The sequence below is a fragment of the Syzygium oleosum genome, unplaced genomic scaffold (genome assembly GCF_021117445.2).
Source record: "Syzygium oleosum isolate NSW1041296 unplaced genomic scaffold, Sole_v2.1 Sole_v2.06, whole genome shotgun sequence".
In the NCBI taxonomy this organism is placed as follows: Eukaryota; Viridiplantae; Streptophyta; class Magnoliopsida; order Myrtales; family Myrtaceae; genus Syzygium; species Syzygium oleosum.
Window position 1 is genome coordinate 11,069,596 of NW_026607490.1, and position 15,616 is coordinate 11,085,211.

The 15,616-nt window shown below is 45.1% G+C and overlaps 3 protein-coding genes across 4 annotated transcripts; 1 reads left to right on the top strand and 2 right to left on the bottom strand.

Moving 5' to 3' along the window:
- Positions 1 to 1,757: 1,757 nt before the first annotated feature.
- LOC115693060 (rhomboid-like protein 14, mitochondrial) lies at positions 1,758 to 4,229 on the bottom strand. The gene is made up of 2 exons (XM_030620034.2): positions 3,849 to 4,229; positions 1,758 to 2,774 (listed from the first exon to the last, which is right to left on the bottom strand). The coding sequence occupies exons 1-2, from the start codon at positions 4,050 to 4,052 to the stop codon at positions 1,992 to 1,994; spliced, it is 987 nt and encodes a 328-aa protein (XP_030475894.1). The 5' UTR covers positions 4,053 to 4,229; the 3' UTR covers positions 1,758 to 1,991.
- A 1,807-nt stretch (positions 4,230 to 6,036) lies between these two features.
- Positions 6,037 to 8,434, top strand: LOC115693057 (F-box/kelch-repeat protein At1g16250). Of its 2 annotated transcripts, none has more exons than XM_030620032.2 (4): positions 6,037 to 6,235; positions 6,323 to 6,420; positions 6,894 to 7,469; positions 7,744 to 8,434. In XM_030620032.2, coding segments are annotated over exons 2-4 (1,161 nt in total). In that variant the 5' UTR covers positions 6,037 to 6,235; positions 6,323 to 6,418; the 3' UTR covers positions 8,327 to 8,434. The 2 variants fall into 2 exon arrangements, with proteins under 2 accessions (XP_030475892.1, XP_056168471.1); XM_056312496.1 differs by having other exon boundaries at positions 6,037 to 6,232.
- A 228-nt stretch (positions 8,435 to 8,662) lies between these two features.
- LOC115693066 (nuclear pore complex protein NUP98A-like) lies at positions 8,663 to 11,667 on the bottom strand (the record flags this gene model as incomplete). The annotated part of the gene is made up of 4 exons (XM_030620040.2): positions 8,663 to 9,176; positions 9,273 to 9,968; positions 10,668 to 10,841; positions 10,935 to 11,667. Coding segments are annotated over 4 exons (1,917 nt in total), but the record flags the coding sequence as incomplete, so codon positions are not given.
- Positions 11,668 to 15,616: the final 3,949 nt, after the last annotated feature.

The window sequence follows — 15,616 nt, forward strand, 5'->3', positions numbered from 1 at the left end:
TAACAGTAAACCAGGATAAAACTTGTGTCTTGATTTCTCTTTCTTACATTCACTCTCTATTTTTATTATGTTTGTGTGCCTAATCCCAAACATCTTCATCTTATCCCCGACTGGTCATCACATGTTAGATTTGTTGGTCTTGCGGCACAATCACTAAGTGCACCTTAACGCTGTCGAGACATGTTGCCTAATCCTAACATCTTATCCCCGACCAGTCATCGAATATTAAATTTCTTGTTTCGGCGGCACAATCACGAATGCACCTTGACGATGTCGGTACATGTCGAGTGCACATTAGGAACTGTAATCAGGTCCGAGCTGGTTCGGCTTACCGTCAGCTAGCGATTAACTAACTCAACTTTTAATTGAGCCTTCCCTTGGTTTGTGGAATTATGCAAGGAATTGAGCCAAGCTCTGAGAAATGCCTTATCCTCAAAGGCCTTCCTATTCCAGCACTTGGGCAGCCGCACGCGCTGAATGGCCACCCTTAGATGTGTTTTCCTGAGTTCGATTTCATTGCAACTCTTTCGACATTAGGAGACATGCAAAAATATCATCGATTCACAGTACAGACCAACCGGTCACAACCTCAACTCGTGAAAGGCTTCTGTTTTTAGTATAAGAGACAAATGTTTGCTGTTCAATCCGTCATGGACTTCACTTTCCCGTGTTCAAACTATGGCTGCACCCGAGCAGGATGAATTTCTGGTGAAAAGTAGGGAAGAAAACAAAGAAGAGGAGGACAACGAGACTCCTTTAAGTAGCCATTGTTGAATTATTGCGCCTTTTCTTTTTGGCTCAGAAGTTTTTGCTAATTCACGAGAACGCGTGCTGTTCTCTTCTTCTTCTTTGGATTCCTATTTATGGTATCGGCCGATCGATCTGATAGATGCCCGTGGCGTATTATCGCGAGATCATAGGCGTGAGTTTGTGGTCTAATAGATTCGGTCAATCGCGTGTTCCCCAAGGTGTTGGCACCCACAACGAATTCCGTACAAAGGGTAGGCTTCATAAATGCATTTTGTTGTACCTTACGATTGATCTTTGTTAGGATCACTAGTGTGTAACACCTGTCTAACAATTTCATGGTTAATCTCTCGCAGGATTATAAGCAACAAAGAGAGGGGCAAACCCTCTTACAGGAGAAATAAAAGCGAGCCCTTCAGTTTATTCCAAAAGACAGAACGAGACAGTACCTACTTTAGTCTATTACTCTGTTCATTGCCCTCCAAGTTACTTCCCTTCAATATACACCCAAACTAGAGGACTAACATTACAATTTCCATTCACTCCTTTTCATTCCGTTTCATTCCTTTTCCGCGACATCAATCTGCCTTCTAACTTTGAATTACCAAACAAAGTGCAAATAGTTTCATCAACTAACGGTTTAATACTTTTTGGAGCCGGCTGCGACACATTCATCTCAACTGCTTCAATTCGACGACATTCGCCTCTAGACTTGATTAATGGGCACACCCAAGTTGAGGCCAATGTGAATGACGACCTCGCGAATTTTCCAGGTACAATGGTCGGTCGCGAATTTTCCAGGTACAATGGTCGGACGGAGTCGGCCGGGCCCAACATTCAGCCTAAAATCACCACACTCAAGCCAGCCGAGATTAGGGTTGTGGGCGAGATTGGGCTGGCCAGGCTTTTTCAGGAAAGTCAGCTTGCCCAAGCTCCACCGAAAATCAATTATCAGCTCATAATCACCCAAAAAAAGCAATCTCATCCTGAAACTCGCGAACAATTGAAGCTTCCTCTGCAACTAGATGTACGTCATTATCATACTTTTTCAGTGTACAACACGGAAAAGCAACTGCATATGCAACCCGTCAGATTTAATTCAAAAAATGTAAACTGTCGAGGCGCACACATCTATGTGCAACGATCACAGAACTCTACAGTGTCAGCAAAAGTGTATCATACTATGGATCCTACGACCCCCTTTCACAAGTTTATGGGCCATCCGCCCTTTACAAGTGACAGTGTCATCTCCCGAACCTTTCGACTCTTCGACGGCGCAATTCGTCCAGAGGAAGATCCTCAGAATACCTGGAAGATGGACGCGAACGGGACCTACTAATACTCCGACTTGTCCCACACATCTCACATTCGTTTAACTGGGTGGAATTATCGTAGGTACAAGCACCGCATCTCCAAACACCAGGCTCAGTCCATCCTCTTTGATTTCTACCCACTGTTCCTCTACCGGAAATCCGACGACGGCGGAACCCGAACAAGGACTGCATGAACCTCAATGGCCACCTCAGCACACCACTGACGCCTCTGACAACCAGAGTCAGTGGATCGGGAGCTGAGTACATACCCCTTAGCCGCAGATAAAGAATGCCGGCAAGTATCCCTCCAAGGTGTCCAAGAAATGAAACGCCCGGCACAAACATTTGAATCAGAACCAATTCAGCCCATGCTGCATAGCGTGCAGGAACTACCAGCCCATGTACATATGTGTAGTTCTCGGACTGTGAATTCAAGACAACTTTCATGGCGAAGAGGACACCAGAAAATCCAACTGCATATTCTGAGTAATAAGGCTTTTCATAATCGAAGAAAACAAAAAGGGATTTCGCGAGTAACAGAGTTATTCCTTGGGACATTGCTAATAATGTAGCAACCATGGATGCAAATTCAGCGCTTCCCATCGAACTTTCCAATTGAATTCCCTTCCATAATAACGACAGCATGTTGTATACCAGGTGAGACTCATTCACATGGTAAAATGCTGATAAAAAGAAGCGCTTCGGGTCCTTGTACTGTGCAAAAAAAGAGAACCATGATTACGATTCTGAAACCAGATACATACTCCATGCGCTTAAAAGAAAAGAATACACGAGAAAATGTAGAGATCTCCTGATTTTATTGCAAAACATCACTGGCTTATCACGTCTTGCATGCCATGTCTTTATTAGCTTATGCTAGACTTCTGAACAGAAAGGAGAAAGGGACAAGTAGAAATGAAGGACTCGCTATAACCCTATTCGTACATTTTCGCATATTTTCCAGGAAAAAACGCCATCGCATAAGAACACGAGGGACACATCGAAGGAGATGACACAGCCAGCGTGGATGCGAAATGCATATGCGTTAATCTTCAATTGCAGGAGTTTTACCAGTTCCTAAAGTTACACCAAGAACCTTACAAAGTTGGATAGGCAATATCAAAACAAGTAAATGTACCATGCACTTGAGCAGGCAACATTCAAAGCAACGCTTCGTTTCAACAGTGAAGGTAAAATGCAACATACTGACTACTCATCTGGCACCAGCATTTCCTTGTAAAGAGCAACACACAGAGGGCCACCAATGGTCCCCGGTGGCCGACACCCCCGATCCTAACTAGCCATAACTCTTTAAATTTTTTCCTAACCCCAATACAAAATGTCCTAATTCACAAAAAAAACTGAAAGGGCTTACGCTCGACGCGTGAGATATGCTCCGACAGTCATCAAGGGATCGCCCATCCGTCCCCCGAGATTCTTAGAAACTCCCAGAGCCACATACTACGTATCCGAAAGGGGAGAATTCTCCAAACTTCATGAAACTAAAAACCCCAACCACCACAGATTGAGTTCCCACCACTGAGAAATCAGAAACCTTTGGATGCAAGATAGCACCCATTGAACTTTGCAGTCAAGTTAAACCAAGATCAAATTTTGATATTGATTTCGGAACCGTAAGAGGGGCGGCTCTCGCCACAGTTCAATCGCATCCAAAACACGAAACTAATTCGCACTCGTCGCGACGAACAACGCATTGCGCCGACAGCAGCATGACAACCGACCGAGCCAAATAACACCACGAATCGAAGGGTGGGGGGGGGCACGCACCTTGAGAATGAGGTGAGGATTGAACCAGACCCGGTCGATGGGGGGCAGGATCGAATCGAGGGCGCCGGGGCGGAGGTACGCCAGCGTGTTGGCGGCGAGGAGGCCGGCGGTGACGGGGGGCTTCCGCTCCAGCCGGTAGTACTCGCTCAGGGCGTGGAGCGCGAGGATCGGGATCATCCCTCGCGACCTCCCCCTCCCGTCCATCGGGGAAACTTCCCCCCCTCGCTTCTCCCTCGCCGGTCGAAAGGGCCCCCCCACTCCGAGCTCGCCGGCGGCGACGGTTCCGGGCGGCCCGATTCCGAGAGCGCGCCCGAGGGATTGCAGACGGAAGGAAGGAAGGAAGGATGGGGCGATGGGTTTTTGCTTGAGCAGTCGATGGTTCGGTTGCTTCGCGAGGAAGAAAGATGGGGGGAGGATTCGAGAAGTTTCTTCGCCCCTTCTGCCTCGTTTGCTTTTTTTGGCCTCTTTTGCTTTGCGTTGCTTGAGGAGGACCAAAATCAGAATACGGAAAGAAAGATTCGAGTAAAGAGACCAAAAAAAAACACCTTAATCGGACCGAACCGGCCTGTTCCCGATCGGTTCAAGGACAACTATCGTCTTGTACATGGAGGGACAGCAATATAATCGCTTGACCGACATACATTTTTTTGTTTGCAGTGAAATTTCGCGACTTTTATGTTACATAAATTGACTGGTTCGATTCCCGATTCCAGAAAATTTGGAACTTTGGGAGTCACAGTGTCGAGTCCCGAGTCTAGGCCGACAGCCCGCCCACCTGTCCGAAAACCGATCACTCGTACTTCACATCGACTTCCAGGCACACGACCAATCTCCATATGGTGTGAAGATGCCGTTTCACTAATCGGCGAAAAACACTTGGCCTATACGAAACATCAAGACGAATCTTTGAGAAAACGATGCTGCTAGGAGAGAGCTCGAGGGCGGCAGGCATATGACGAAACGCGGCGTGAGGAAGAGAGCTCGAGGGCAGCGAGGGCGAGGGGACGCGGCCTGAGGGCTTGAGCCTTAAGGGAAGAGAGCTCGACAACAAGAGGAGCGCAAGGAAAGCAGCGTCTCAAAGCCAAGAGAGCTCGAGGGTAGGAGAGAGTGAGGCATCGATCTAGTGAGCGGAGCGGCGTATCTTTAGATTTTCTTTATAAAGGGGAAAAATGGAATTATATTTGATAAATGAGGATGGGATGGAATGACAAATTGACATATTTTCATTAAACTAATAAGTAGCATTTTCGAAATGCTACTTCTCAATGTACATCTAATCCTCCATTCCCCCAAAGGTCTTTGGAGAGCTTTGTAGATACAATTGCATCTTCCCAAAACCCTTCAAATATATTACCAAACATCATTTGCATTTGTCCAAGAGACTTTGGAACTCTACATGATTTTGCAAATGCCGAACAAAATGCGCCCTAAGACTGCTCATGAGCACTTTCTACATCTTTTAAGCCGTGTACAATCCATCGCATCCCATCAAAGTTGGCCTTTTAAGATCACACTCTCGAGATGGATTTGCCTTTCCGAGTACTACATGCCGAATACTTCCCTAGAAGATTACCAAGCTTGAAGCCGCTTCTCAGGACCATCTCCCTCCACAATTCATCACAATCACCTAAGGCATCCTTCTCAGTCCTAGCAAGACTTAATCTCAGTCCAACATCAGAGAAAAAGCTCGAAAGGCTTTCCCTCTGTCGATATAAACCGTCATCAGCAAAGCACAAACGGGTTAAGGCTTAATTTCGGAGCGCTTACTATGGTTATCTCAAAATCCCTCGCTCCGTAACCTGATTCGACAATCTGAAGACAACTTCAAACAGTCATCACGGAAAAATCAAGGAGAGAGAGGATCTCCTCGTCCCGGACCTTTTCGCACCCGGGAAACGAAACTTTCCGGCCCACCATCGGTAGAGATTGGAAAACTGAAAGAGGAGACGCAGCATTCACAGCATAGCATGCATGATCTTGAACACCATGAAAGGCCAATGTTTAGCGAGTCAAAAGGCCTTCATCGAGTCTGCTTTTTCAAGAGAAGCAAGAAGAAGCCCGTTCAAGTTTCGGACAAGGCCCGTCATGCAGAGAGCCCGAGCCCCAGAGGACCCGACTCGACCCGGATATACCCGACCCGGCCCGGCGGTCGCGTGGCACCGTGAGTTTAGCAAGACCTGAACGGATAACATGTGTGTCGGAATCGCATTTTCTCCGTCGTCTGGTCGCTCGCTCGCTCGCTCGCTCAGGAACTTCTTCACCACGGCGACGCATCATCGGCACCCACCGTCGTCTTCGGCCTTCCCTCCATCGGATCGGACGGCGAGGCCTCCTCCTCTCCCGGCGACCTCGGGAGCCGCCGACCCCTTCTCCTCCCTCTCGCCGTCGTAATCTTCTCCTCTCTCAACGTATCTCGGATCGGTCGGTCCGCTTTCTCACGAGGGTGCTTCCGGGTTTTTTCTCCGGCTTTGCAGGTGGTCGGCAGCGCCGCTCGAGCCCGTTGTTCGCAGATTAGTTTTGTTGGGTTCTGCGGTGTTCGAGTGTATGATCTTGGGTGAGGTACCAAATCGATGTAAGTGGCTCCGCGAATCTTCATTTCGTTTTGCTCGTTTGAAGTTTGCAGTGCATTCGATTATGGATCATGGTGCTACTCTGCTTCCTGTATAAGGATTGTATGGGTTCAAGGTATATGATAATGCGAAGATACTTGAGCTTGGCTTTGGCTGATTTCGATTGAGCTGGATTGACATTAGGAGAAATTATGGAAGATTCGCTTGATTTAGATGTTCAAAGTTTAGGATTGCTCAGGAAGGGCGATACCCAGTTGTTAGTTTGGGTTCATTTGTGGAAAGAAACAACACTAATTTCTCACTAGGCTATTTTGCTATGACTAGAAATCCCCTTTTCTTTTCCATCCCGGTGATAGCAAGTCTACAAGTGATTGATCGGTCGTTAATTCCTCGCCTTTTTTATGATCCGTGCAGTGCTTGTTTTTATGCTTCTGGTCTGCCTCTAATTTCCCATTTTCTGAATGTTGGAATCTAGGGATTCTCCTCACGAACCTATAATTCCGGGATTGCCAGATGATCTGGCCTTGAGATGCTTGGCCAGAGTGTCTCACGGGTTCCATGGGCTGCTAGAAACAGTCTCGAAGAAGTGGAGAGAGGTTACACGAGGCATGGAATACGCCAACTTCAAGGCTCGGGAAGGCTGGTCTGGGGATTGGTTATTCGTTCTCACTGAGGGCTCCGAGAACCAGTGGGTTGCTTATGATCCCGAAGCTGATAGATGGCATCCTATACCAAAGATGCCAAGAACGCATCCTGACTGGAAGCACACTGGCTTTTCATGTGTTTGTGTCGGTGATAGATTTCTTGTCATTGGTGGGGCTTATGCTTCAAGTGATCCAGGATTCCCTCATCAGAAGCCTATCATAACTAATGAGGTCTACCAATTCGACCCTTTCAGAAAAGAATGGACTATGGTGTCAAGTATGCAAACGCCGCGTTCACACTTTGCGTGTTGCGTCATCTCTGGAAAGGTGTATGTAGCTGGGGGTCGCAATCTTTCGTGTCCGAGAGGCCTCACTCTTGCTGAATGTTACAATCCATTGTCTAACAAGTACGTTTACTACCGCAGTATCATACCACAAGTCTTGCACTTTGTACTTTCTTTCTATTGTCTTATGCCCTTTGCACCTAAAGTGGCAAAAGTACATGGTTCTCCATGTCCACTTTGGTTCTGAAATATGCTCACCTACCTGTTTAGCTTTTCCTTTTCCTTTCTTCAACTCTGATATCATAGGTTGGAAATTGTTCTTAAATTGTTCCAACAAATATCTTTTTTAACTCTTCTTTTCAAGACAACCTAAGTTTCTCAAACGTGGACATTGCAGATGGGAAGAACTACCACCGATGCCCAATCCCCAAATGGATTGCATAGGCTTGTCATACAATGGCAAATTTCATGTTCTCAATGATCAAGTAGGACTTTTGGACCAAAATTCATCTGAAGTTTTCTGGCCATTATCTGGATTGTGGAATACAGTAGAGGATAATTGGCCTTTTTCTAGGGCAATGCAAGTAGCTGTACAGGTCATTAAAAATGATCGTGTATACACTATTGTAGATTGGGGTGAGAGCTTAATTAAGACAAGGGATACTGCCAAAGGGGAATGGTATAATGTGGGGAAAGTTCCTTCTGTTTTCCTTCCCGACCACTCAAGACCACTAGAAGTCTTTGATTATGGTTTTGCTGGTCTTGGATATGAACTGTATGTATTGGGTGGGAAGGTTCTCAAGTGGGAAGAATCGGGAGCTGGGAGATTTGATATTGTAAAACTAGGTTTGGTGAGAGTCTGCGACCCTTCAAAGTTCCCTTTGAAGTGGCGTGAGACGAGACCGATGTGTCAGACTGCATCAGGCTCGATTCTAGGATGTGCTTCCCTTAAAGAAAGCTCTGTTTCTCAGTTACGATAGTTTGGAGAGCTTTGATCAAGGCCTTGCCAATGCTCTGTTATGTTACTTGATACTTCTTTGGTGTTTCTGTAAATATAGTGAAAACAAATTGAAATTCTTCAGGAATCACTTTATTGGGTTTGGCTCTCTACTACCTGGAATAACCTTGTGGATATCTTTAGAGGGTTCGACATCTTATCTAATGCCAATTGTCTCGTTTGCTTTCTTGTTTTTCCTTTGATTGAAACCAAAAAAGAACTTAAGATTATTTTTACGCAAAAACAAGTTTATTGCATAGACAACCAAACTTCTTCACCAAATGACTTTGTCAAGCTAGATACATGCACAACCATGTAAAATAAATATGTAGATTTGTGACTGACTTTGGAATCATTGAATCCATGTCAATATAGAGAAACCTAACCCTTATCCTACTACAGCCATGCAATCCTTGCCACGGGAAAGCACAAAAAGTAGAGAAGGTAAATAAAAGGAAAAGGAAAAACAAAAAGAACCTAGGAAACGATGTACTCATGTTTCAAAGTCATCAAGCTTGCTTATAGGCGACGAAACATCTCACTAAGAGAATCAATAGCAGCTGGCATGGCCTGAAAATAATTTTCCCCAGAAACTGTAGTAGGGAAGCAGTTTAGCCCCATCGAGTTAGACGGAACTAGAAGAACAGGAACGTTACTTCCAAGAAGTGTTGGAGCATAAAAGCCTGTGCAGGGTCCAGAAATCGTGTTCCAGGGGAAGGCACCAAAACTGTGGGTACGGGCAGGAATCACCGGAAGCATCATTACTGGAAAAAATGAGTGTGGTTCGTGCGAAGCCATCTCACTGACTGGATCAACCTGTTCTCCACCTTTCTCTGTGTTAAAGGATATGCAATGTAAAGAGGTCAGTACATTGCATAGTTTGAGGGAACTTGTAAAGACTCAGAAGCTGCAAAGAGAAATCGTGGTACCTTTGGATTTTTGGCATTGCCATCTTATTTCTTCAGGACTATTGTGCTTGTTGTCAGGCGTAGCAGATACAGACGTGGATTCTGTGTGCTGAGATTCTGTTGGAGCCGGTGTCGGGGCATATCTGGAGGCTTCAATTTGCCGACAGCTGCTGCAAATTGTCGGGGTAGTTCTCATCTTTCTGCTATCTCCCTCAATTTTGCTTTTGAAGCGAAATTTTGATGGTCGAGTATTTTGGGTGAATGGGGTGCTCGGAAAGTCAAAAACAGTGGAATTTGCTTGAGCAGTCATAGTAAGAGGGCCAAAAGGTGTGGGAGGTATGAAGCCACCACCGGGTCTTTTGGTACCCGAATCTTTAGGGACATTAGTAGACTCACCACCAGGGGCAGAATTTCTTGGAGGTCCAAAATGAAAGGCAGTGGCAGCGGTGTTCGGGAAACTAAATGCAGGTGGTTGAGTGGAGGCATTATGTTGACAGATTGAGCCTCCTCTGACGCTGGGATTGGTGACGCTGCATGCGGTGTTGCTTGATGGACCACCAGATGAGGCCGTTGCGCTCGGTGTGAACCAGTAAGGTTGGGAAAATGGTGTGACGAAGCCGCTGCTGACGGATGGTTTGGTGGCGGTTCTTGTAGCGAATGGGTTGCTGATAGCAGCAAAGGGAGCAAACCCTTCAGAAGATGACTCCTGCTTTGATTCTGCACGGGAAAGTAGAAAGTTTTGTCAGCACTATAAACTGGTAAACTGTGACATGACATTAGACCCACAAGGGCAATTCTTTAGTTCAACCACTGGGTGAAACTTAATTAGGATGACTGATGAGTGAGTTGTTTCTTGCTCTGATCTGAGTGTGTTCCATTTTATAGTATCTACGCTGGTTTCTTGGGCGTGCAGCCTAATATGGACGCACATTGTAATTCAATTTATTCTTCCTATATTGACTCATGCCACAGGGCATGAAGTCGAAGATGCAAAAACTGGCCATAAAAGGTAAAATGGCAAGAGTCAAACTATAGTCTCTTGCAGGAGAAGCGGTCTCACATTCTCTCACTATTAGATTGAAATGTAACATATCTCAACATTTAACAGATCTCAACCATTCAGCAAATGGGCTTGTTTGTGTTCAGAACAGAAAAGCAAATGGGCTTATGCCAATGGTGATGATTGTCGTTTCTTTTTTTTGTCAAAAATCGATTGAGTGGTTTTGGAGATGTGCATGGTTAACAATGTAGTTGAGATTTCAGGAAACTTGGACTCCAATTATTGCACATGATTTGTTGAATGTTTGCATGAAATCTCGGCTCTCATGGTCGTAGGCCAGCTAGTTAGAAAGATAATGCATATATCAGGACGTCGCATGTCCCGACATTGTAAAGGTCCGGGGGGCTGTGTCTTACCTTTCGATTCATGGCGTTCCCATCTTAATTCTTCATGACTCCTGTCCTTATTGGAAGGCATGGCGGATATAGACATGTATTTGTAGTAAACTTTTCCATTTGTCCTTTCTTCTGGAGCCGGTGTTGGGGCATAGTCAGGCGCTGTGGTTTTCCCGCGGCTGTCGGTCTGCGGTCCTGTTCCGATACACAAACATTTAATTTAGTTGGAGAGAGAATAAAACTCGGACAGGATTTTCCAAACTCGCAGAGTATAGAATTGGGACTTACCAAAGGGAGAAGCTGAGTTGCTGATCTTTCCACCATCTCTTTGGGTGCAGCTTTTGAAGGGAGAGTTCCAAAATGGGGTGGGTTGAGAATTAAAGCAAGTTGATGTGGCGTTTGGGAAACCGAAAAAATTATGCATCACCGTTGTGGTCGGTTTCTGAGGCCCAAAAGACGTCGAAGTTATAAAGGCTTCAGGCTCTGGTAATGCTCCACAATCAGCAGTAGAGCAGCTCGGAGGCCTGAATGTGGCGGTGGTGTTTGGCGTCGAGAAGCTGAATGTGGGTGGCTGAGGAAAGTGATCCTTATGCAGAAAGATCGACCCGCCTCCAGGCGTGGCAGCGCCACGAGTGCAAAACCCAGTGTCGCTTGACATTGTGCCCGAGATGGATGCGCTCCGCGAAAAGGAAAAAGGGGTTCCGAATCGGGCTGCAGAGGAATTATGAGCAGGCACCGTGCTTGCCAGCATAATCGGAGGTCCGCTAGATGGGTTGCTGAAAGTGCTGGTTCCCAATGCAGTGGTGGTGAAGATGCCATCATTAGCGAAGGGACTGCTCAATCCACCAAAAGGGTGTCGAACCGGACCGTCGAGACCGAATACGCCGCCAAAAGATGGGCAGCCTGATTTGGTGAAAGGACTGATGCCAGTAGCCATGGAGGAGGGTGCGAGGCCATTAGGAGATGACTCCTTTGATTCTGCATTAAAAGTAGTCAAACGAAACACAACTAAGCATTCTAATCACATAAAATCATTATAATCTAATCAGGTACTGCTGGGGTTCTTTCTACACAGGATCTGATTGATTCATCGATTCAATCCATCATCTTAATACCAACCACTGTATATATCAGTGGTTGCGATGATGCGATCATGGGCTGGCCAACAAAGAAAACACATACACAAAGAAGGTAGATAAATTCAGAAGAGAATTTATGATGGTACTTCAAGGGCATCAGAATAAGTTTCACAAACACAAAGCAAAGAGAATAGTCAAGAAGAAACTGCGGATTCACAAACTAGGAGCATGATGGAACCATGAATATACCTACGGACCCCCACGAGCAACTCTTCAATTGGACCATTGTTTCTAGCTTTTAACCTCGATTCCTAAGCAGGATACATTCTCTCTTTGTCTCTCTCTCTCTTCTTCTGGGTTGGGGACGAGTTGGGATCGACGAGGGAATAGTGGTGTCTTGCTGTGATCGAGTCTCCTTTTGGTTTTTATAGTGCTCTGTTTCTTGGACGTGTAGCCTCCTTTTGACGCAGAGATTAGCTTCATTTTTACGTCCCATTGTCATATATGATACTCAATTTGTTAGCTTTGGTCTTACGCCCCATGATCGTTGACCTCGTGCCAAAATACGTTCGCTGAAAGAGAGTTCCCCTATCGAGTCCTCTATGACATTTCTGCAAGGGAAAATTATCCAAAAAGTCTTAAATATATTATACTTTTGTCAATTCAGCCCTAAACATTTTAATTGTGCCAATTGAATCATAAGCATTTTAACATTTTGTCAATTAAGTATATCCGGCCAAAATTGATTAGAAATTGCTGATGTGGATGCCAGCCGTCCTATGGGACATACCCGATGCTAACGTGGATAATTTTTAATAAAAATTTAATATTTTTCCATTTTTCCCTTTTTTTTCTTTTCTTCTCTTTTCTTTCTTTACTTTTTTCTTCTTCTTTTTTCCTTTTCTCTTCATTTCTTTTTCCTTTTTTTATTTTTTCCCTCCATCGGCCTCAGGCAAGGACCGCCCGATCTGGCAAGGGCTATCCTCCCTTAGGCTGGCGAGTGTCGTCCTCATCGAGGCTAGTTTGGGCCGCCCTCGCTGGCCCTCACCTGGGGCCGGCGATTGCGGGTCATTGTCGAGGTCAGGCAATGGCCAACGGAAGGAAAAAAAAAAAAGAGAAAAGGAAAAAAAAGAAAGAAAAAAAGAAAAAAGTAAAGAAGGAAAAGTAAAAATAAACAAAATAAAAAATAATTCGAAAAAAATTGAAATATTATTAAAAATTGTGCATGTTAGCACCAGTCGTGTCACGTAGAAGAGCTGGCGTCTACGTCATCGATTTTTTGTCAATTTTAGTTGGATGGACTTAATTAGCAAAATATGAAAATGTTTATGTTTATAAATTTTTAGAGAATTTTCCTCCTTTCTGTATTGACACGACAGAGTAGACCAGGTAGAGAGAGAGGAAAAGAATTAATGCTATCGATCAAACCCTAACCTTTCCACGAATCTCGTCGACCCAAGACTAAGCCTTTTAAGATGATCGAAGAGAATGCGTGGCTCAACGCTGTAGCAGCTGGGGCAAGCGTAACTTCAACTCCCACATATTTTTCCAGGCCAAGTATTCTAAGGACTGTTGTTAGGTCCATTGCCAATGTAAAACGCTATTTACACATCTGCCTTGCACGAATTGTGTTAACTAAATTTATCCACATATCATCCATTTTAAAGGTGGATGTGTAAAAAGTTCTTCACATTAACATGATCCTAATAGCAATCTGTAATGCGCATATTTTCCAGAAGAAAAATGTCTCCAACTTCGAATCGTTACAAAGACATACGATTCTACTGCCCCAACAATGTAATCAATACTATTGTTTACAGATCAATTTGTACAAGCAAATTAGAAGCTAAAAATCCAAAAGTTTGTAAGAACCGACCTACAACTCTCGAGACCATGGTTTTTTCTGCCTTGAAATGGCCCCTTCAGCCATAAAGAAGATCGAGTCTTTTAGATTAAAAGTCTATCGAGGAACTAGTCTCGTTACTCTTAGCAACTGCATAGATAGAGTGAATCCAGGAATTGAATTGGTGACAACGAGGAGACCCTTTTCTACCTTTTCCCTTTTCCATGACGTGGGATTGGTGAGCGCTCCTTGCTTTAGACCTCTTGGATACCATAGTGGGGCTCCTCGCTACTGAGGGATTCATCACGTGACATTCCGAAATTCCACCAATTGGAATTTATTGAGTAAATGAGTTTTATGATATGTGCTCGCAGTAAATTCTCGCCCGGAACTGATCATTCCTGGGAATGCTAACTATTAGGGAAAGGCTAATAGGGGAATTAAATTCGCGCGACTAAAGGAAATTCGATCGTGAATGGATTTCGACCATTAAATCGCGGAAGTGATATTTTGAGCCACTGTTGGTCGATCCAAGGATAGTTAGGGGTCAGTTCGCCACTGTCTTAGTAGTGGATCGCGGGTGATTCCGTTGGACCACGAAACGACTTGACGAATGATTCTGAAATTATACCGAACGATCGTACCCCTCGGATCAAGTGATGGATCTTCGCGATTTTAATGACAACCGAGGTCGTCACGAACCGAACGGACTTGCACGTGACTCGATTTAGTATCAGTCATGAGTCGATTTCGTGAATTTCCGCAGCAAGCCGCCCGTTAGCTCGAGAAACGCTCGAGTTGCGTTTAATAGAATTTAATTATGGAATTTTTGCCCAAATTGGACACCGGAAAATTAGGAAGTCACGCCGGAATGTTAGGACGACGTTGCACGTGACACGTATGAATTTTTGGTGCGCTCAATTCCTTCGGAAAAATTCGATTTGGACAAGAAACGGAGAAAGTGACCAAAATACCCCTAGGATTTATTAAAGGACAAGCTTTAAGGGTACATGGCATTTTGGTAATTTTGCCCTAAAATTTTGATTGGACAATTTTACCCTTGGATATTTTGGAAATTACAAGTATACCCTTGGATATTTTTGTGCAAGAATCGATCTCGGCCATCGAATCAAGATAAGATCGAATCGGGACCGTCGGATTAAAAATATGAGTAAAGGGCGTTTTGGTCATTTCCGCAATTGGTCAAAATATATTATTTGAGTCAAGAATGTGGTCTTCCTCCCCCTTCTCTCCTTCATCTTCACGATCAGCCCCTCCCCCCCCCCCCCCCCTTTCTTTTTTCTTTGCCGTGAACTTCTTCCTCTTCCACCGTGAAGCCACGCCGGCGCCGCCACTCGCCGCCGCATGCCGGACCGCCCTCTAGCCGCCGGTTAGCCGCCGTACCAGCCCCAAACCACCACCACCAGCCACCGTTTCTCTCTCTTTTCTCTCTTTCCCCCAAGTGGCCGTGAGCCCAAATCAAGAGCCGGACCGCTGCCGCAAGCCGATCGCCGTTGCCGAGCTTCGCCGCCGTCCCCGCCGTGTCTGTTTGAGTGCCGCCGCTTCTCGTTCTAGCTGACTTAGCCTAGAACTTGGTAAGTCACACTCTAATCCCGATTTAGGATATTGGGTATCGACGGATAATTTGATTTGGGGTGAAATTGACAATATGCGGGTGCGAAATATTGGGGTTTAAGATTGGAATGTTGTGGCGGGCCTTGAGGATTATTTTTGGAATTTTTGGAGGACAATTTGAGGTGAATTACAAGCTGTGATTTACTGTTCACAAGCTGCGAATTACTGTTCACGGGGCTGTGATGATTTGTTCAGGACGCAAGTTGAATTTTTAGAACCGTTATTTAATGGCGAGAAAGTGTCGTGAAGGATCGGAATTAATCCGACGCCATTTGGTTGGAGAAAATTGGCAATTTACGTGTTTTAGGCATGTTTGAATTATTCTGGATGGGGTTGATTTAATTGAGGGCTTATTTGTGTGTTTATATAGTGGACATATGTCTGTTTGGTGCATGCGTGGGCCAGATCGAATT